Source organism: Garra rufa, chromosome 13 (genome assembly GCF_049309525.1).
Source record: "Garra rufa chromosome 13, GarRuf1.0, whole genome shotgun sequence".
Lineage (NCBI taxonomy): Eukaryota > Metazoa > Chordata > Actinopteri > Cypriniformes > Cyprinidae > Garra > Garra rufa.
In genome coordinates, this window is record NC_133373.1 from 1,159,265 (window position 1) to 1,180,234 (window position 20,970).

General features: G+C 32.4%; 3 protein-coding genes across 4 annotated transcripts in view; 1 reads left to right on the plus strand and 2 right to left on the minus strand.

The window, feature by feature from the left end:
* LOC141283608 (A-kinase anchor protein 7) overlaps window positions 1-20,970 on the minus strand; it is a 286,494-nt gene that overhangs the window by 45,544 nt on the left and 219,980 nt on the right. The gene's annotated exons all lie outside the window — the stretch shown is intronic.
* On the plus strand, window positions 1,940-9,110 carry LOC141283610 (enoyl-[acyl-carrier-protein] reductase, mitochondrial). Its single transcript, XM_073816919.1, has 10 exons — window positions 1,940-1,986; window positions 3,065-3,162; window positions 3,303-3,434; window positions 6,444-6,587; window positions 6,663-6,765; window positions 6,894-6,996; window positions 7,072-7,145; window positions 7,239-7,299; window positions 8,741-8,813; window positions 8,950-9,110. Exons 2-10 carry the CDS (start codon window positions 3,066-3,068, stop codon window positions 9,108-9,110), a joined length of 948 nt encoding a protein of 315 aa, XP_073673020.1. The 5' UTR covers window positions 1,940-1,986; window position 3,065.
* The window catches only part of LOC141283611 (rho GTPase-activating protein 18-like), a 39,363-nt gene continuing 32,098 nt past the window's right edge, over window positions 13,706-20,970 (minus strand). Inside the window, exons 12-15 of the mRNA XM_073816920.1 lie at window positions 19,407-19,553; window positions 16,721-16,839; window positions 16,481-16,536; window positions 13,706-13,832 (exon numbers count right to left, since the gene is read on the minus strand). Of these exons, the coding sequence (XP_073673021.1) occupies window positions 13,741-13,832; window positions 16,481-16,536; window positions 16,721-16,839; window positions 19,407-19,553 (414 nt within the window). The 3' untranslated portion in view covers window positions 13,706-13,740. The remainder of the gene's footprint in view (window positions 13,833-16,480; window positions 16,537-16,720; window positions 16,840-19,406; window positions 19,554-20,970) is intronic.

Sequence of the window (20,970 nt, forward strand, 5' to 3'; positions counted from 1 at the left end):
TCTAAGTAAGAAAAAAAATTTTTTTTCAGTGTATCTGTGCATTTTTGTGTTAAAGGACCTAAAACCAAAACTCTGATCTGAAGAAACTGTGGTAAAAAGCACAACTTCGTCTTACACAGCTAAAAGGATCAGGAGAAATCAGGATTGTATTGTTTAGAAAGACACACATTGATAGTTCAGCAACTCAAACTATAGAACTGTAGGCTACACTCAGCCGCAAGACTTTCATTTCTGCTGAGACCTTTCAAATGTCACCCATATCAAACAGGTCTAAACAAACAACACCCTCATATATTCATCATAACATCATCAACAAGCTTTATAATCAGTTAACACAATATCATACTTCATTACATGGAGAGCGATGTCTGCTGATTTTTAAAGTGGGACTACATTGACACCTGATACAGAACATTATATTGATAATGAAACAAAAACAAAACATGTTTGTGCCTTGCTCTAATAATTCATAACTGTAATCAGAAAGGTTGCACTTATATAAAAATTTATATAAATTAAGGAATTGCAATCTGTTCACAATGAATTGACTTGCCCAAAAATAACACAGACATGCTTTTTGAAAATGAAAAGTCAGATGTAGGAAAGTTCAAACAGATCTAAATGATCAAACCACATTTGAAAAATTAGGTCAGCTCTATGTATGAGGAGCAACATACTTTATCTGAGAGCCAAAGAAATCATATGACAGACATGAACTACACATTCATGGAAAGAGGCCTTTTGTCCAGACCTGAGACACATTTTTTTTTCTCTGAGGTCTCGGTGTGTGTTTTTGCATGGAGTGATTACATCTACTGTGTAATGTCCAGTATTTCAAAATAAAGAAATATCCCCTCTGATGGCACTTGATCTGGTTTTCTGTGTTTCCTTACACTGTGTCGAAATAACCATTAAAGTTCATGAATTAGTTCATCTTCCAGAGGGTCATTAATATTTATACTTTTAAAAGTTTAGAAGTTGAGGACAAGATAAATGCACTATTAGATGAGAATATTCATGAAAAACAAAATGCTGGTACGTAGGACAGGTCAGGATAAAGTTTAGTTTCAGGCTGTTTCTCAGGTCACTTTGGGAAATATGATATGCATTGCAAAAAAATGCTTTTCTTACTTTTCTTTGTCTTGTTTCCAACCAAAATATCTAAAAATTCTTACAATCAAGAAATTAAGTGTTTTTGCCTGAAACAAGCAAAATAATGTTTTCTGCATGAAATAAGATTTCTAAGCAAAAACTCATTTAATTTTGACTCATTTTCTCTAACAACAAGAACATTTTTTCTTGTCCAGAATTTTTTTATTGATTTAAGAATATTTAGATATTTGGGCTGAAAACGAGACAAAAAATCAAAGTAAGAAAAGCATTTTTTTGCAGTGTATGACATGGTGTGCCACAAGGATCAGTTCTCAGACCGCTTTTATTTTAATGCATCATGAAATGAATTATTTTTATAGACATCACACAGTCTGATCTGAAGAGGAATAGAATTTTTTTGTTTCACTATAACTCTTCTTACTTTACATTTACAGAGAATTTAGCGATGTTTACATACTGTATTATGTCACTCATGCATTACACGAATGACAAAAAAAAAATTGTGTTCATAAAAATCTGTTAAATTGGTGTGGTTTCCTGTCAAAAAAAAACTGAAAGCAGAACTATAAAACTATGAGTGCACTGTGGTTTGTTTCCTCACCACTCAGAGTCTGGGATTACAACAGTGAAAAAAAATAAATAAGGAAGTACACTTTTTTTCAACAATGTCAGATCCCTGACAACCTTTTAACTCAAAGCAGAGGACAGCAGAAGAGAACGAGTCATGCTCATCAGAAGTCTGCTTCACAGAGCCCTCCATGATGGGACGATCCTCCTGAGAAACCGACAGAGATGCTCTACAGCGTGGAGAGCCACTCACCACTGCTCAGCTTTAGTTTACAGAGAACACTCACATAACATCGAAACTGTGAGGTATGAACATATCAGACTTATATGCTTATGTAAGTTCATAGCAGTGGTTGTACTGCAATGATCAGTGGTCTGAATTATAATGACGAATTTGTGATCTGAGAAATAAAAATAATAGTTTATTGCCAGTGTTGAGAAAGTTACTTTTAAATGAAACACATTACAATATTGAGTTACTCCCTAAAAAGTAACTAATTACGTTACTTTTTATGTTGCTTTGTATGAAAAGTAAGGTGTTACATTACTTTTGTGTTACTTTTGAAATCTGGCCAGGGCTTGCTTGTTTGTTTTTAATATAAAAAGTACTATTTTTGTCAAATGTAAAAGCCTTTCACAGCAAAAGCCTCAGGCTTAGAGAAAAGTAGATTGACGTCTGTACAGTAGACCGAAGAAGAAAAAATGTCAACTCTTCAGCAATAAAAAAGGAAAACAAATGTTAGATTATCTTGAGTAATTTTTGCTTATTAGTATGGATGAATTGGATCATCGAAGGTCGGCAGCAAAGACATCGGTTAATAAAATGGGATTAAATACATAAAAGATATTTGTATTTTTTAACATATTTAATTATTGCAGGTTTGCATTGAATTTTACTGATTTTATTCATTTTGAAGAACACTGTATCTTTTTTTAGTGAGTGAGATGAATTAATGCATGTTCACATTTAGAACTAAAGTAACATCTTACAATTTCTCTCAACATGGGGACAGGAGAGCTTTTAATCAATAAATGGGGGGAAAGTAACTCAGATATTTTCTTGTCAATTAAAAAGTGATGCATTACTTTACTAGTTACTTGGAAAAAGTAATATTATTATGTAACATGTGTTACTTGTAATGCGTTACCCCAACACTGATGATTGCTAAATTTATTTGGGATTATGCCAAAGTAATTTCATCTGAGATTATGAAATTTGGAAATGATGTTTTTTACACCATGATCCAACAATCTGAATCATCCTCTTGTTGTTAAGGTTTTTATTGTATCTTCACACTGACTCCCCGTTATGCTCTTTGCCAAACACAGGATTAACTGCAGGACACTTCTGAATAACACTCATTGACTCATCATTTCTCTTCAGGATGGAGCAGCTGCTGTTGCCACCAGTGGGTGATCGTTCTGTGAGGGTCCAGATGCTCGCGGCACCCGTCAATCCTGCAGACATGAACATGATCCAGGGTAAAGCCACCACTTGTATAATTTCATGTCTGTTTGCATCCTTTCAGTCAAGTGATGGTTAAATCTATTCTAGTCTTTGGAGTGATGAAAGCTGAACATGGTGAACTGACTGTAGCAAACCATTGGTCTTGTCTCCATAGGTTCGTACCCGATCTTGTGTCCTCTCCCAGCGGTGGGAGGAAATGAAGGGGTGGGTGAAGTGATAGAGGTGGGCAGAGATGTCACATCTCTCAGACCTGGTGATTGGGTCCTGCCTATATTTGCTGGCTTTGGTAAGGAGATATTTAGTGTTTCTGTTTATGGATTAAAAAATACATCAAAACCTTGAAGGCAACATTTGCAAAATGTGTGTATTTCCTAGTGCATTGCAATGAAATCCTTGATTGTAAGGAAGTATACTTCAAGTTTATTAAGTATACTTAACTAAGTTCAAGTATATTTTAAGTATACAGTACTTTGTGTATACTAGTGTACTAGTAGTATACTATTAAGCATACTATTTTAATACTCCTTGGGACTCAAATATAAAAGTATACTTTAAGTATAACAGCAGTAAACTTTGAGTACACACCTAGTTTACATCTATGTTTTCGGTTTATACTGCGAGTATGCTAAGCTTATAGATGTAGTTACTATTAAAAACTTTTTTATGCATTTTTAGTACACTTTGAAGTGTAGTCTCAGTCTAGTTTAGCTTTAAGTGAACTTTACATCCTACTTTAAGTATACTACTATGTCCCTATTTAGGTATTAATTTGTATATATTTTGTTATATGGATATCTGAACATACAAAACATGAAAAGAAAGAACAGGGTATATCCTTGTAAACAAAAACATTTTATTCTAGCTTCATGCATTGTTTTTTATCATTATTTTATCAATATTACCTCTTCATGGATCGACGTTTATTTCATAGCGTTACACGGCTTTTCATATCTATAGTTTTGATGCTGTTTTATGACTGACGATTGTGAAAGATTACATGTGGAAGCATCTGTTGTTTCAGTTTCTTCTTTACTTGTGTTTTGGAAATTCTATACAGTGCAATAGCATAGAAACGTAAATAAAAACGTCTCTGGTTATAAATGTATCCTCGGTTCCCTAAGATATAGGGAATTAGACATAAATATAAGCAGTCGCTGAATGCCATTACCTCCAAGCCTTTATGTATGATTCAGAGCAATGTCCTCATTCTGAAATTCAAGCACAGTCATGTGACATGCTACACAATGTCTCATTCCCAGTTTCTCAGGGAAATGAGGTTACATATGTTACCAGAGACACTCACTTTCAGTTGTGGTTTCTCAGCATTGCGTAGGTAGCTGATGTTGTGGGAAACTCAAGTTATTGAACTTGAACCCGAGGTGTAGAAAATAACACCAAGCAGCGGGATGTTCGCAACGGCAATACCAACATATGAAGAGTCCCAATGCAAAAGCCTCTAAAACCCATCTTGGTCAAAAATGTGATCAACACACAGAGTGAATGCTTGCCACAAATACAAGTACTTTCACATTAAAAACACTAAATCCCAGCCTTAACCCATTCTGAAGTACCAGTACTTACATAGAAACCTATACAAGTAGACAGAAAGAAATGCTAAGTATAAAGAAAAAGGTCAGACGTACTTAGAGGCTTTTTCAACTGAGCTCTTCATATAACAAAACAGAAATGGTATAATATGGTAGTATTCTGTGGTGTCAACTGGGGAGAAAGGCTGCACAAGTACTTCACAACAGGGGTTGGGAAGATGACTTTGCAATGGCCAGTGCAAGCACAGACTTAGCTCTTTTGCACAGAAAGCACATGGGAAGCTAGAGTATTTGGTAGGAATCAGCCAGGCATACGTCCTAAAAGGACACACCATTTGACCATGCTCTGGAAGAAGCCATGCCTCTCGTGAAGTGGGCATTGCTGACCTTATGAGCTATACAAGCCAGGGAACCTGCATCTATTTTTCCTTAGTGTGGCCTTGTAAATGGACAATAGATCTGATCCAATATTCTGAACTGGAGGGATCGTCCACAAAAATACAGCACTTGCAATTGACAGCATGTTAAAGACACAATATGTATGTTTTCACAGCTAGAGGGCGCATATTCAAAACAAACATCATGAAATCAACAGAAATCATGTCAATTGATGAACTAATGTATTAAAGACTTATTAAGGTCATTGTAGTATGAAGCAGGGTGGGGTTGAAAGTCGTGGAAGTAAAACAAGGACGCTGGAGCGATTGCTAATAAAGCACGATACATGGCTCAAAAGCAGCAGAGCTTTTATTATTCCACAGTTGACTGCTTCTACGTCTTCTGGTCCTGCGTATGTGAGGTGAAACAGCACTGTTTTATACTAGATACATTTACAATACAATGCTACTCTCTGTGTTCTTCACCTGCACAGCAAAAACTGCTTTTCTTACTTAGATTTTTTTTGTCTCGTTTCCAGCCAAAATATCTACAAATTCTTAAATAAAGAAGGATTTGCTAGACAATTAAAAATTATTTTCTTGTTTTCAGAAAAAAACAAGTCAAAATTAAGTGAGTTTTCGCTTAGAACAAGCAAAATAATCTGCCAATGTGGTAAGCAAAAAATCTAATTTCAAATAGAAAACAAGATTATTTTTCTTACCCCATTGGCAGATTTTTTTAGCTTGTTTCAAGCAAAAACGCACTTAATTTTTTTTTCAAACAAGACAATAATTTTTACTCATCTAGAAAATCCTTCTTGATTTTAAAACTTTTAGATATTTTGGCTGGAAACAAGGCAAAAATTTTAATAAGAATTTTTTTTTTGCAGTGTCTTTGGGGTTTTCATGCTTTCCACAAAATAAAACCGGGAAAACTAGGATGTATGATGCTCCGTTCCACAGAAATTGCGTATTTCTCTGGATTTAAATTTTCTTTGAAACATTTGGGATCATTTAAGTACACAAGTCAGCAAAATATACAGCGCTGTTCTAGTGGTATTTAGATATTTTAATCAAAAAATCTTACATATTGTGCTTTTAACCAACTGCAAAATTGAGCCATTTTACAAGGTGGTAATGGGTCCAAAAAGAGTGAGCATGTAAGAAATGCTGCTGCTGCACATTCAGTATAACATACAAGAAATTACCCCCACTAAATATGAAATACCCCGTAGCAGATACAAGTGGAACTGGGGAAGGTGGAGGGTTTCTAAAATGTTCACTGGCTGCTTATGCAACTAAAACCAATCCGCTATGGCATCTAGAACTGTGTATTTCTTTTTAGTGACTGTGCATTTGTGTGTGTATCAGGTACATGGAGGACAGGCGCTGTGTGTGAAGAAGATGAGCTCATCTCTGTTCCTAAAGACATCTCTGTTTTGGGTGCCGCCACAATCTTCGTAAACCCCTGCACTGCGTACAGAATGCTGCACGACTTTCAAACACTCACCCCTGGTATGAAACCTATTTTACTCTATTTTACTAAAACCCATGGCTATCAGAGATTTGTTATGGTCTGTGTGTCTGTAGGTTGTACAGTGATTCAGAACGCCTCTAACAGTGCTGTGGGACAGGCTGTGATTCAAATCGCTTCAGCACTAGGCCTGAAAACCATTAACATCATCAGAGACAGGTATAGAAGACCTTTAGAGCAGAAGCAACAGGCAATGAATCCGTTCCAGAAGAAGAAGTACTTTGTAATAATCCCATGTGGTCTGAAGCCCCATATAATGGATTTGTCAAACTGTTTCTTGAACTCAGACCAAACTGTGCTGAGCTGATCGATGAGCTTCGGTCAATGGGAGCTGATTATGTGCTGACAGAAGAGGAAGTGATGTCAACAGGGCTTCATCAGGTCTTTGAGGTGAGGGATTCTGCTCTTTTGCAACTTGATGAAGTGATTTCTACAGAATTACTTAAACACAGACATTTTTCTTAGGAGGTTCCCAAACCTAAACTGGGCTTGAACTGTGTTGGAGGCTTGAGCGGAGGACTTGTGTTGTCTAATCTCGAGTAAGTGTCATGCTTATTGTTTTCCAGTAGTTTCTAAGAAGATGATTGTGATTAATGAGAGGGTGTTGACAAAAGTCCTCTTGTTTTTTTCAGTTATGGAGGCACGATGGTCACATACGGAGGGATGGCCAAAAGACCCCTCCAGATCCCTGCTGTGAGTTTATGATCTTCAAGTGCAGTATTTTATTTTCTGTGTAATCGACTTGAAACTGGAATATTCCTGTTTATGAAACAAACTTTGGTAACACTTTCTATGAAGCCCATATATATAATATTTTATAAGGGTATTCTTAAGGCATTGTAATGAATGCATAATGCATTATAAAAAACTTATAATATGTAATAATGATTAATATATATTTTTTGTGGTTATAGCATTTAAGAGTATGATGATTTATAACACAATAAACACGTCGCATCCACTTAAGTTATAATGCATTATACTTCTTATAGTTTTAATGTATTATAAGTCTCATATCTTGCCATTTTACTTGATACTTTACTTAAAGCAGACATAAGTAATAATAATGATAATATTTTTTTCTCAAACTGCCATAAAATCTGGTATCGAACAGATGACTGTATAATATGATACATTTGCTTTGAACTATTTTTGTATTGTAATATCAATTCGATTATTTTGATGGTACCCTTTAGACAGCTGTTGATAAATAGCTCTGCAACTGCATGTCAGCTAGAAATAATTATATATATGCTAAGACTGTATTTTGATGGTTCCCCAAAAGACAAACTGATTATAAGTAACTTTGTGAGTACATGAACCTTCTACTTAGCCTAACCTTAAGTCTACTAATACTCTAGTGAGTGTTAGTTAATATGTAGTTGTAAAGTTGCTTATAGTCAATAGACTAAGGGGACCATCAAAATAAAATGTAATAAAATGTAAAAAATAAATGTAATATGATACAGAAAAGTAGATCTCATATGGTGTTCATTGTGTGTTATAAAATAATCATGCTCTTAAAAGTTATACACGGCATCTTACTTAGATTTTTTGTCTCCTTTCCAGCCAAAATATCTACAAATTCTTAAATCAAGAAGGATTTTCTAGACGAGTAAAAATTATTTTCTTGTTTTCAGAAAAAACAAGCCAAAATTAAGTGATTTTTTTTCTTAGAACAAGCAAAATAATCTGCCAATGGGGTAAGAAAAAAAAATTCTTATTTCAAACAGAAAACAATATTATTTTTCTTACCCCATTGGCAGATTATTGTGCTTGTTTCAAGAAAAAACACTTAATTTTGACTTGTTTTTTCTGAAAATAAGACATTAATTTTTACTCGTCTAGAAAATCCTTCTTGATTTAAGAATCTTTAGATATTTTGGCTGGAAACAAGACAAAAAAATCTTAGTAAGAAAAGCATTTTTTTTTTTTTTTTTGCTGTGTAACCCTAAATACGTATTATAATGCATTATAGTTGTTGTTATGATTATTCATGAGATGATATAACATATTATAACATTTTTTTATATAATGCATTATGCATTTATTATAATGCCTTAAGAATACCCTTATAATGTATTATAAATACAGACTTCATATACCCAAACTTTTATATTCCATTTCCATGCAGAAATCCTTTATATTCCACAATGTGACTCTGAAGGGCTTCTGGCTGACGCATTGGAAAAGAAAACACAAAGAAGGTAAACCATCAATACAACACTTAGAGCTACTAAAATTCACATAAAGGGTTGAATGAATATGATGAAACTGCTTAAAGTTTCACATCTTGATGTTCTGAGTCTGAGGGTTTCTTCTGTTTGAAATCTCTCTCTGCAGATAAAGCCCAGCTGAAGGCCATGTTGGATGCTGTGTGTGAGTTCATGAGAGGTGGACAGCTGTCTGCGCCACACTGCGTTCAGACACCGTTTCATCAGTACACACACGCATTACAAGCCACTGTGCAATCACACCGCCGCAAGCACGTTCTTATCATGTAGAAAACAAAGACGGCATGTTCTTTGAAACAAATGTCCACAGTTGAATATAGAGTATTTGTTCACATTATTGACACAAAGCAAGGAACTGTAACAGGTCAGGTTTGGACATGCACAAATCAATCCTCTACCAATCCTCCTCCCAAACAGCATATATCAACAATGATCAAGTTTAGATCAAATATGTTTAATATGCACATTTTATTTATAATAAGCAAAATCATGCATAATTTTAATGTTTCATTGCTTCAACTGTTTTTGGCCTGATTTGCAATATTACAAACAATCTGCATTATTCTTGTTGCATTAATGTAATGGCTGTTTGTAGGTCAGTGCATGGCAATCTGTGTCAGAACTGCTGAAGACTATAGTGTATTTCATTGTTTTTATTTATTTAAAAGGGTCTGAGGTTTAAGGTTTTTTTAAATCACATATTTTCCATATCAAATGTCTTGCTGAATGTTTACAGTCTAATGTAACTATTAAAATCGGACCTTCATCCTTCAAACATGTCTTGTTATACTTTGTCTACTTTTTATGTATTTCTCAGAAAGGTGCTTTATATACTTCTCAGAAATATACTTAAAATGACATTTAAGTATACTCGACTTATACTTTGAAAAAGTTTAAATTGCACATCTTCTGTATCGAATTTACAAAACACAAGTGAAGAAGAAGCTGAAACGACAGATGCTTCCACATGTGATCTAACACAATCGTCAGACATAAAACAGCATCAAAACCATAGATATGGAAAACTGTTTAACGTTATGGAATAAAATGTTGACCCATGAAGAGGTCATAATGACTGTCAAGCTTTGGGGTGTTGATCAACTCCATCTACATTTTGAAGAACATGCATTTTTTTTTTATTCAAGATGTTATTTATTCGTTTATTTTTTATTCATGAAAACATTCAAGTGTTTATAAAAAAAAGAATGCATGAAGCTAGAATATTTTTTTTTTAATTTTTGTTTACAAGGATATATTCTTTTGATGTTTTGTATGTTCAGATATTCATATAACAAAATATATACAAATTAATACTTAAATAGGGACAAAGTAGTATACTTAAAATATCAAGTAAAGTTCACTTAAAGAAAACTTATGAGTATATTTGCAGTATAAAACAACTAAACTAGAATTTTACTGAGACTATACTTTAAAGTGTACAAAAATGCATAAAATGTATTTAATCATATCAGTATACCTATAAGTTCACTTTTAGCATACATGCAGTTCAAACTTAAAACGTAGATGTAAACTAGTTGTGTACTCAAAGTTTACTACTGCTATACTTAAAGTATACTTTTATATACTAAAAAGAGTATTGAAATAGTACACTTAAAAGTATACTACTAGTACACTGATATTTGTATACTTACTCCATAAAATATACTTAAAAATACACTATATAAATACAATATACTTGGAACTTTACTTAAGTATGTTTAATAAAATAAACTTGAAGTATACTTCTTTTTGGTAAGGGAAGAACATTCTTGGGGTTGAACAAAAGTCCTCCTCAATGACTTCTCCAAGCTCCAGCAAGCAGTTTATAGGATCTTTTCTACAGTGCTTTTCTATATTCCTCACAGCACTGACAAAAATGATTCAATGAATTTAAGTGGTAAGGGGTTGCAATCAATTTATTTTAGCTGCATTTAAGTAAAAAAAAAAAAAAAGCTGAAAGTTAGTCAACAAAATTTATTAAAATGTAGCTAAAATGAATCGATTTCAACTACTGTACTTATCAATTAATCATTTTTTTAGTGGCTCATCCACTGCAAAAAATGGCTTATCTTACTTAGTATTTTTCCCTTGTTTCTAATCAAAATTTTAAAAAATTCTTAAATTGATGTATTTACTAGATAAGCAAAATCACATAAGATATTTAGTCTTGTTTAAGCAAATTGCACTTAATTCGTTTTTTCCCCCTGGAAACAAGTAAAATTATCTCACTGCAAAAATCCTAAATCAAGAATAATTTTCTAGATGAGTAAAAATTGTCTTACTTTCAGAAAAAAAAAAAAAAAGTCAAAATGAAAAAAAAAACAAGATAATTTTTACTCATCTAGAAAATCCTTCCCGATTTAAGAATTTTTAAATATTTTGGCTGGAAACAAGACAAAAAAAAAAAAAAAGTATTTTTGCAGTGCTGCCAGTGGGGTAAGTAAAATATTCTAAAAACAACAGTATTTTACTAACCCCGCTGACAGATAATTGTACTTATTTTAAGCCAAATGCACTTAATTGAGTTTTTTCCCCCTGGAAACAAGACTAAAAATCTTATGTAATTTTGCTTATTTAATAAACGCATCTTAATTTAAGATTTTATATATATATATATATATATATATATTGACTAGAAAACAAGACAAATATACTAAATAAGAAAAGCAATTTTTTGCATTTTTTGCACAAAATCCAGAGGACAGAGATGAGGAATTAGGCATTTATTTACAAAAACATTTAGTGGTTATTTTAGAAGCATTAAAACATACAGCAACAATCATTTTCGGCCATATTCACAGTTTCCAGCACAATAAAGGCATGACATCAGCATTAGACGTAGCAGTAAAAAATAAAAAATCACAGCTCAAAACTACTCATTGAAATAACATCTGCATCATTGTAAATAACAACAGACAAGGTCAGCTTAAGTGCCAAGTGTTTCCCTCCTTTGAAGTACTTTATGAGGTCTGTGTTTAGTTGAGAAACTTGATTCCTGTTTTTTAGTCATGAATCCTTTACAGATAGACAATATCATCTGACTTGAATTATTTTTTCCAACATGAAAAAAAAAGTACATCCAAGATCCCTGGGAGCAACTGAACATAATAGAGCGCAAATGTTTATTGGCAGTGAGAGCTAATGTAAGACTGGAGTCAGGAGACTGATTTAAAGCAAAGACTGCTACAATACTAAGAGATCATTTGCATGGAAACAAAGGTTTAAGAAACTTGAAATGTAGGTGTACCTCAGTACTTCACTTGTCCGAGACAATATTTTACGCAATATATATATATATCATTTAAATATGCACTACAAAAAATGCTTTTCTTACTTAGATTTTTTTGTCTTGTTTCCAGCCAAAACATCTACAAATTGTTAAATCAAGAAGGATTTTCTAGACAAGTAAAAATGTTCTTGTTTTCAGAAAAAAAACAAGTCAAAATGAAGAGCGTTTTTGCTTAGAACAAGCAACATAATCTGCCAACGTGGTAAGATAATTTATTTCAAACAGAAAACAAATTATTTTTCTCATCCCATTGGTGGATTATTTTGCTTGTTTTAAGCTAAAATGCACCTAATTTTCACTTGTTTTTTTCTGAAAACAAGACAATAATTTTTATCAGTCTAGACAATAGTTCTTGATTTAAGAATTTTTAGATATTTTAAATGGAAAAAAGACAAAAAAATCTAAGCAAGAAAAGCATTTTTTGCAGTGTGAAAGAGATTTGTGTTTGGGTGCATCTTGTAAAACCCGTAAAGAACTGGGTCATGTTTAACTCCAAAAGAAAAAATAACCAGTTAATTAAGCATTTTTTTCTTTAATAAATTACACAGATATAATATATATATATATATATATATATATAAAAAAGACTCATCATTATTTGCATTGTAGCATTGTTTTTCATAATTAAGATCATCATCATATATAATTTAAATATGCACTGCAAAAAATGCTTTTCTTACTTAGATTTTTTGTCATTTCCAGCTAAAATATCCAAAAATTCTTAAATCAAGAAAGATTTTCTAGACGAGTAAAAATGGTCTTGTTTAAAGAAAGAAAAAAATTAAGCGCATTTTTGCTTGAAACAAGTAAAATAATCTGCCAATGGGGTAAGAAAAACAATCTTGTTTTCTGTTTGAAAAAATACATTTTTGCTTGTTCTAAGCAAAAACTCACTTAATTTTGACTTAAAAAAAAAAAAAAAAAATTACTCGTCTAGAAAACCCGTTTTGATTTATTTTTGAAGTATGAAAATCATTATTTGCAGTGTAAAAACACAATATATTATTGAAATGGTGAAGTATTCACTCCTTCAACGGTAGTGAGAATGTAATGTGAATGAGAATTACAACAACAACAAAAAATTCCAGATGCCTAATGAGATTTTTTGGCCGTTGCAAAGAGTGGAAATGTGTTTAATTATGATGAAAATATCACAATGCGAAAGTCTTAAAATCAGGCTACATTTCTCCACATACAGGTTTTTTTCATCTAGGCTGAAATATGACCTGGAGACTTTTCTGAGTTTTTTTGAGAAAGCCTGGTTATTGTTGCCCTATTGTTGTACCTCCTTCAGCAATCCTCCACAAGCGTTTCAAATGTGCTAAAGAGCCAAACCACAATAAATCACTATCAGCTTTTTTGGCTTCTACTATGATTGATGTTCATGCAACTGCTACCCGAACATCTCCTGAAATCCATATCTGTGTATGTTCTAGTGTTTGAGGTGTGCGGTTTGTTTAGTTTGAGCAGTGCCAGAGGATGAGGCTGAATGTATGTCAGAGGAGGGGAAATATATTCAGATCGCTCGTGTTAGTCCTCCTGCTTTCCCTTTAGTGCTCTGTCTGTGGACCGTAAGGCGCGTGGCGTGAAGGGTTGATTGGCATGCCTTGGTCAGTGCTGGACGGATTTAATGACCCACTCTGCACTGGGGTTGAGCTCCAGGAGAGCTTTGATGTATGTCTCTTCATCCAGACATCGCTCCTCTAGACAAACACAAACACATAGACATCAGACATCAGACATCAGCACACTGCTGCTGCACTGGATCCTCTTTACACTGCAAAAAATGCTTTTCTAGCTTAGATTTTTTGTCTTGTTTCCAGCCAAAATATCTAAAAATTCTTAAATCAAGATGGATTTTCTAGACGAGTAAAAATTGTCTTGTTTTCAGAAAAAAAGTGTCAAAATTAACTACATTTTTGCTTGAACCAAGCAAAATTATCTGTCAATGGGGTAAGAAAAATAATCTTGTTTTCTGGTTGAAATAAGATTTTTTTTTTCTTACCCCATTGGCAGATTTTTTGGCTTGTTCTAAGAAAAAACTCACTTAATTTTGACTTGTTTTTTTCTGAAAACAAGAAAATAATTTTTACTTGTCTAGAAAATCCTTCCTGATTCAACAATTTTTAGATATTTTGGATGGAAACAAGACAAAAAATCTAAGCTAGAAAAGTATTTTTTGCAGTGTAGCAGCATCGAGGCTGGATTCACAAAAATATTTTTAAGAAGTTGAGAATGTTTAAGATAAATTGTAGTTTGTAAAAAAAAATGGTATGTGATAGTAAGGCAGGTCTTGAGGAAGACTTTATAGCAAAACTGTTTATGGCCAAAAAAAAATGGCTATAAAATTAAACTTTTGTTACCATCAGCTGCATAAATCACATATATGCTAAATAAATCCTATTATATGGGTCATTGTATAGAATTGGTGCAAACTGCTGTCCCACAAACAAAAAACACATCCAAAAAGCATTTAAGTATTCACACTGTAAAAAACGCTTTTCTTACTGTCTTGTTTTCAGTCAAAATATCTACAATTTTTTTCATTAAGAAGGATTTTCTAGACAAGTAAAAATTATTGTCTTGTTTTAAGAAAAGTCAAAATTAAGTGAGTTTTTGCTTAGAACAAGCTAAATAATCTGCCAATGGGGTGAGCAAAAAAATTTCAATCAGAAAACATAATTTTTTCTTACCTCATTGGCAGATTAATTTGCTTGTTTCAAGCAAAAATGCACTTAATTTAGATTTTTTTTTTCTAAAAGCAAGACGAGAATTTTTACTCATCTAGAAAATCCTTCTTGATTTAAACATTTTTAGATATTTTGGATGGAAACGAGACCAAGTCTAAATAATAAAAGCATTTTTTGCAGTGTTAGTTTTCAAGTCAAATGTTGTCGCTGCCAAAATATTACTGTCACTACTAAAAATGTGCAGTCACGACCGAAACATGGGATGTTTTGTCAAAAAATGTATATTCACACTGATGAATCCTTAACTTTGAAATCAGTGTGAGCAACTTTTTGACTTTTACAATGAAAATTCAAAATAAAACAAATCTCATAAATCACACTTGAAATATTGTTAAACATGTAACTGTTATTGATTTACCTCTGAATTATTTTTTTTATAAAATAGCAAATAAATATATATATATATATATATATATATACACAATGTAGATGTAAGCAAACTCTTCACTATATCCCTTCTTTTTAAATGATATATTATTGTGTTTCAGTAGAGACAAATTTAGGGAGAGGACAAATATTCCAAAACAATTTAAAAATACAATACGACAATTAACTGCAGTTACTAAAAATGTGTACCTTCACTGCAAAAAATGCTTTTCTAGTTTAGATTTTTAGTCTTGTTTCCAGCCAAAATATCTACAAATTCTTAAATCAAGAAGGATTTTCTAGACGAGCAAAAGTTATTGTCTGGTTTTCAGAAGAAAAAAAAAAAAACAAGTTAAAATGAAGTGCATTTTTGCTTGAAAAACAGGCAAAATAATCTGCCAATGAGGGAAGAAAAATAATCTTGTTTTCTGTTTGAAATAATATTTTTTTTCTTACCCCATTGGCAGATTATTTAGCTCGTTCTAAGCTTGTTTTTTCTGAAGACAAGAAAATAATTTTTACTCATCTAGAAAATCCTTCTTGATTTTAGATATTTTGGCTGGAAACAAAAAAAAAAAACTAAGCTAGAAAAGCATTTTTTACAGTGTTGGATATTATACAATTTGCACACATACACATTTTTTTGATTTTGGACCAATTCTGTAGAATGGCCCACATACAAAATACTGTTTGTGCCTTGGTCATCAACTACAAAAAATGCTTTTCTAGCTTGATTCCAGCCAAAATATCTAAAAATTCTTGAATCAGGAAGGATTTTCTAGATAAGTAAAAACTAATTTTCTTGTTTTAAGAAAAAACAAGTCAAAATTAAGTGAGTTTTTGCTTAGAACAAGCCAAAAAAATCTGCCAATGGGGTAAGAAAAAAAAATCTTATTTCAACCAGAAAACAAGATTATTTTTCTTACCCCATTGGCAGATAATTTTGCTTGTTTCAAGCAAAAATGTAGTTAATTTTGACTTTTTTTTCTGAAAACAAGACAATTTTTGCTCATCTAGAAAATCCTTCTTGATTTAAACATTTTTAGATATTTTGGCTGGAAACAAGACAAAAAAATCTAAGCTAGAAAAGCATTTTTTGCAGTGCAGGGAAGTGTTTCTCCTCCTTTATATGCCAACACATCTAATTGCCCCCTGAGAGACATATTTAAAAGCTGAAAATCTGTTTATTTTATCAAGTGCATTGTGTATTATTCTGTAATTAATGTGACACTCACTGATGTTTCCACCCATCTCATAGAGACACAGATCTTCTCTTTTCACCGACAGAGACCTGTAACACAACACACAGTCAAACTCACTGAGCACAACATTTCACAATCACCTCTAGAAAATGTCATATTTTGCGCTGGATATATACCCATTTGAGCCTGAGGGTCACTAGTGCTCTCCCACTTGTCAAACACTTGAATATGCATTTATTAAAGCTAATTGATGATTAGTACAGGTCTGCTCACCTCTCTTGACTGAGGAAGCGCATCAGAACATCTGAGGCCTTTAAATCCTCCGTCAGCTGTATGGCCATGGACACCATGGAGAACTGAGGAGCCTGAACCCTTATGAAGCCTCCTTCAGCCTGAACTCACACCAAACACAGCATAAACACACATCCATACTACAGAAAAACCTCTCTCTGTCCTGGGACACACATGCAAACACCTACAGCTTCCCAAATCAGTATGTCAACACATGCTTTGATATTAACCTTGTAAAACATGACATATGGAATATATGTAGAAATATCATTTTTTATAGAATAGTTGATTGAACCTATTGACAAAATATTCAAAAAATGTCTGCATATGTTTATTATTTATTATATACTTCCTTCAGTCTTTTATGTTGTTTCATATTGTCTGATATTGTGAAAATATGGAGATAAAAACAGCTCAGTTTTATTCAGAAATCAAATCAATGAGATCTTTATAACAATATAATAGATACTAAAATGATATAAGTTTCAGTAGTCACTCTATACCTTCAATAATGTCTTAGTAAAATGAGATTGAAATGATTCAAATATATAATTCAATGCAATCCAATGAAGATTGAGAGATGAACAAATACACCGCAAAAATTATTTTCTTCCTTAGTATTTTCGTTTTCTTGTTTTCTAGTTTTCTAGTTTTCTAGTATAAATAAGTAAAAATGATTGAATCAGGATGCATTTACTGGAGACTTAGGATATTACACTGCAAAAAATGCATTTCTTACTTGTTTCCAGACAAAATATCTAAAAATTCTTAAATCAAGAAGGATTTTCTAGACGAGTAAAAATGATTTTCTTGTTTTTAGAAAAAACAAGTCAAAATTAAGTGTGTTTTTGCTTGAAACAAGCTAAATCTGCCAGTGGGGTAAGAAAATAATATTGTTTTCTGTTTGAACTAAGGTTTTTTTTGTACCCCATTGGCAGATTATTGTTGCTTGTTTTAAGCAAAAACTAACAAAATTTATATATATATATATATATATATATATATATTTTTTTTTTTTTTTTTTTTTTTTTTTTTCTTAAATCAAAGGCTGAACAAGATTATTTTTCTTGCCCCATTGGCAGATTTTTTGCTTGTTTTAAGCAAAAACTATCAACATTTTTTTTCAGAAAACAAGACATAATATCTTAAGTCATTTTACTTGTTAAGTAATGCATCCCGATTCAAGAATTCTTCTTAGAATTCTAGTGTTTTCTAGTATAAATTTCTAAAAATTCTTGAATTCTTGAAGTAAAATGACTTAAGATATTATGTCTTGTTTTCTGAAAAAAAAAAAAAATGTTGGTAGTTTTTGCTTAAAACAAGAAAAAAATCTGCCAATGGGGCAAGAAAAATAATCTTGTTTAGCCTTTGATTGAAGATAATTTTTCTTACCCCATTAGCAGATATTTTTTCTTGTTTTAAGCAAAAACAAACAAAATTTAGAATTTTTTTTTTTTTTTCAGAAAGCAAGACATAATATCTTAAGTCATTTTACTTGTCCAGTAAATGCATCCTGATTAAAAAATTCTTAGTATTTTTGACTTATTTTCTAGTATAAATATCTAAGGAAAAAAATATATTTTTTGCAGTGTAAACGTTCCTCTTTAAAAGATGTAAGATGTTTTGGAGGTTTGGGAAGATCATTCCTCTACTGAAGAGCAGGGAAAGTAAAGCTTCAGGAAACAATTGTTCCTCAAAAGATCCTGATGATCAGATTTGATTCGAGACTCACTGATTTTTCGACAAAATGATTCATGGAGAACCAAGTAAAGCCAAGCTGCTTCAGTTAAGTAAGTGTTTATCTGGAAATATTACTACAGTTATTCTTACGTCAACTTGATAAAATTAGTAAAGACTTGACAGCAAAAAGACACGTGAAGCACCAGCACTGGAAAAAATGCTTTTCTTACTTTGATTTTTTTTTTGTTTCCAGCCAAAATATCTAAAAATTCTTAAATTAAGAAGGATTTTCTAGACGAGTAAATATTCTTGTCTTGTTTTCAGAAAAAAACAAGTTGAAATTAAGTGTGTTTTTGCTTGAAGCAAGCTAAATAATCTGCCAATGGGGTAAGAAAAATTATCTTGTTTTCTGTTTGAAAAATCCTAGAAAATCCTTCGTGATTCAAGAATTTGTAGAAATTTTAGCTGGAAACAAGACAAAAATATCTAAGTAAGAAAAGCATTTTTTGCAGTTAAACTCTCAGTCAGATGACAGAAGGCGAGACAGGTTGTATGTGAGAGGTTTAACAGCAAAGTCTGATCATGATGATCATTATTAAAAATTGCATATCAAATATGACAGTGCTTTTATAGGGTGGGTAAAATATCAAGACTCAAATCAAGTGTCTGCATCTGCAAGATCTTTCCGCTGTATAGAAATAACACACTTTGACAGCCATATACTGTATATTTGAGCCTGTGCGTACAGTTATGTCACACTGCATTGCTCAGAGCAGATAAAGGACAAACTGTCCAGCAGTGACTGCATGCAGTGTCCCTGTGTGTCCACTAGGGGTCAGAGTGGAGGCTGCTCACATTCTCAAACTCTGATTCATTCAGCTGAGTGGGAAACACTGACACACAAATGTAAAGCACAGATGTCTAAGATGCCTAATTATATTTGCCACTTAGATTTGATCTGTCCTTTAGTTCAATATGCTTCTCTCACCTCAGCATTGCTCTCCTGTTTGTTAGTGGCTCTCTCGCGGTCGTACGCCATCTTCTTCAGTAGTTTTTTAACCGCTCTGTCTCTGTTCATCTTCCGCTGGTTCTCCATGTTTTGTTTGCGCACCTGATTCAGGATGAACTTGGGAATCTAACAGACAATAAAAGACTTATTTGAGCATCTTGATCTTCCAACTTCACATACATTAACTTGAGTATTAAAGAAATGAATGACTTTATGAATCAAGGATGCATTAAATTGATTTAAAGTGACAGTAAAGACATTTATAATGTCACAAAACATTTCCATTTCAATTAAATTCTGTTCTTTTGAACTTCCTGTATGTCACAGACTAAAGACTAGAGTAATGATGCTGAAAATTCAGCTTCGATCACAGGAATCAATTCCACATTTATATTCATACATTAACATAGAAAACACTAATTTAAGTTAAAATAATATGTGACAAAAGCAGTGTTAAGTAGCACGGGTATATTTGTAGCAATAGCCAAAAATACATAGTATTGGTCAAAATGATCAATATTTCTTTTATGCCAAAAATCATTAGGATATTAAGTAAAGATCATGTTCCATGAAGATACTTTGTTAATTTCCTACTGTAATTATAGCCAAAATTAATTTTTGATAAGTATTATGTATTTTTTAGAACTTCATTTGCACAACTTTAAAAGATATTTTCTCAATATTTAAATTTTTTACTACTGCACCCTCAGATTCCAAATTTTCAAATAGTTGTATCTCAGCCAATCATAACAAACCTTACATCAAAGCTTATTTATTTAGCTTTCAGATGATGTATACATCTCCATTTCGAAAAAATGACTCTTATGACTGGTTTTGTGGTCCAGGGTGACATATTTCACAATATTTATTGTATTTTTGATCAAATAAATGCAGCCAATCCCAAACTTTTAAACTGTAGAGTATAGCAACTTTTTGTTATCTTAGGGATGCACCGAAATAATAATTCTTGGCCGAAGCCGAACAAAATTACACACTGGCCTGAAGGGCGAAGGCCTATTAGCAAACATGGTTTTCCCCCATATATTTTGCAAAAAAAATTTCACCATTGCATTAAATAGCTAAATTGTGCTTTTTACAGTTTTGTCTTGCTTTTCAAAGAAAAAAAATCAATTACAAAACAACTATTTAAAAATATTTAACACTGAACATTTTTAACATTCTAGTAGACATTATAACCTACCAACAAAGCGCAATTAAACTTAAAATGAATAAGTTATATAATAAGTAAAATAATATTCTTTGGCCATTTTAAGACCCCCTTCTCGAATCAGGCATGTGTTTTTAATGGACAAATAAATGCAGCCTTGCTGAGCAAAGGAGAATGTTAGAATAAATGTATTAATAGAGCGGTTGTCATTATTTTTGTCTCACTTTTTTATTTGATTTTACAGAACAGTAAAATGACAATGCTAACATTTCTGAATGTTGACTTTTATTTAGTGGTAAACCCACAAGAAGAGCTCAGTCCTAGTTTTTGCTGGCAGCAGCAGATTTGTGAATGATTGTCATCTTTGGTCTTTGA

Bases quoted from the DNA above. Each gene is read 5' to 3' on its own strand.
- LOC141283610 (XM_073816919.1), top strand. From the start codon at position 3,066: ATGGAGCAGCTGCTGTTGCCACCAGTGGGTGATCGTTCTGTGAGGGTC. The intron at 7,146-7,238 runs GTAAGTGTCATG...TGTTTTTTTCAG, and splicing joins CTTGTGTTGTCTAATCTCGA to TTATGGAGGCACGATGGTCA. The intron at 8,814-8,949 runs GTAAACCATCAA...CTCTCTCTGCAG, and splicing joins GAAAAGAAAACACAAAGAAG to ATAAAGCCCAGCTGAAGGCC.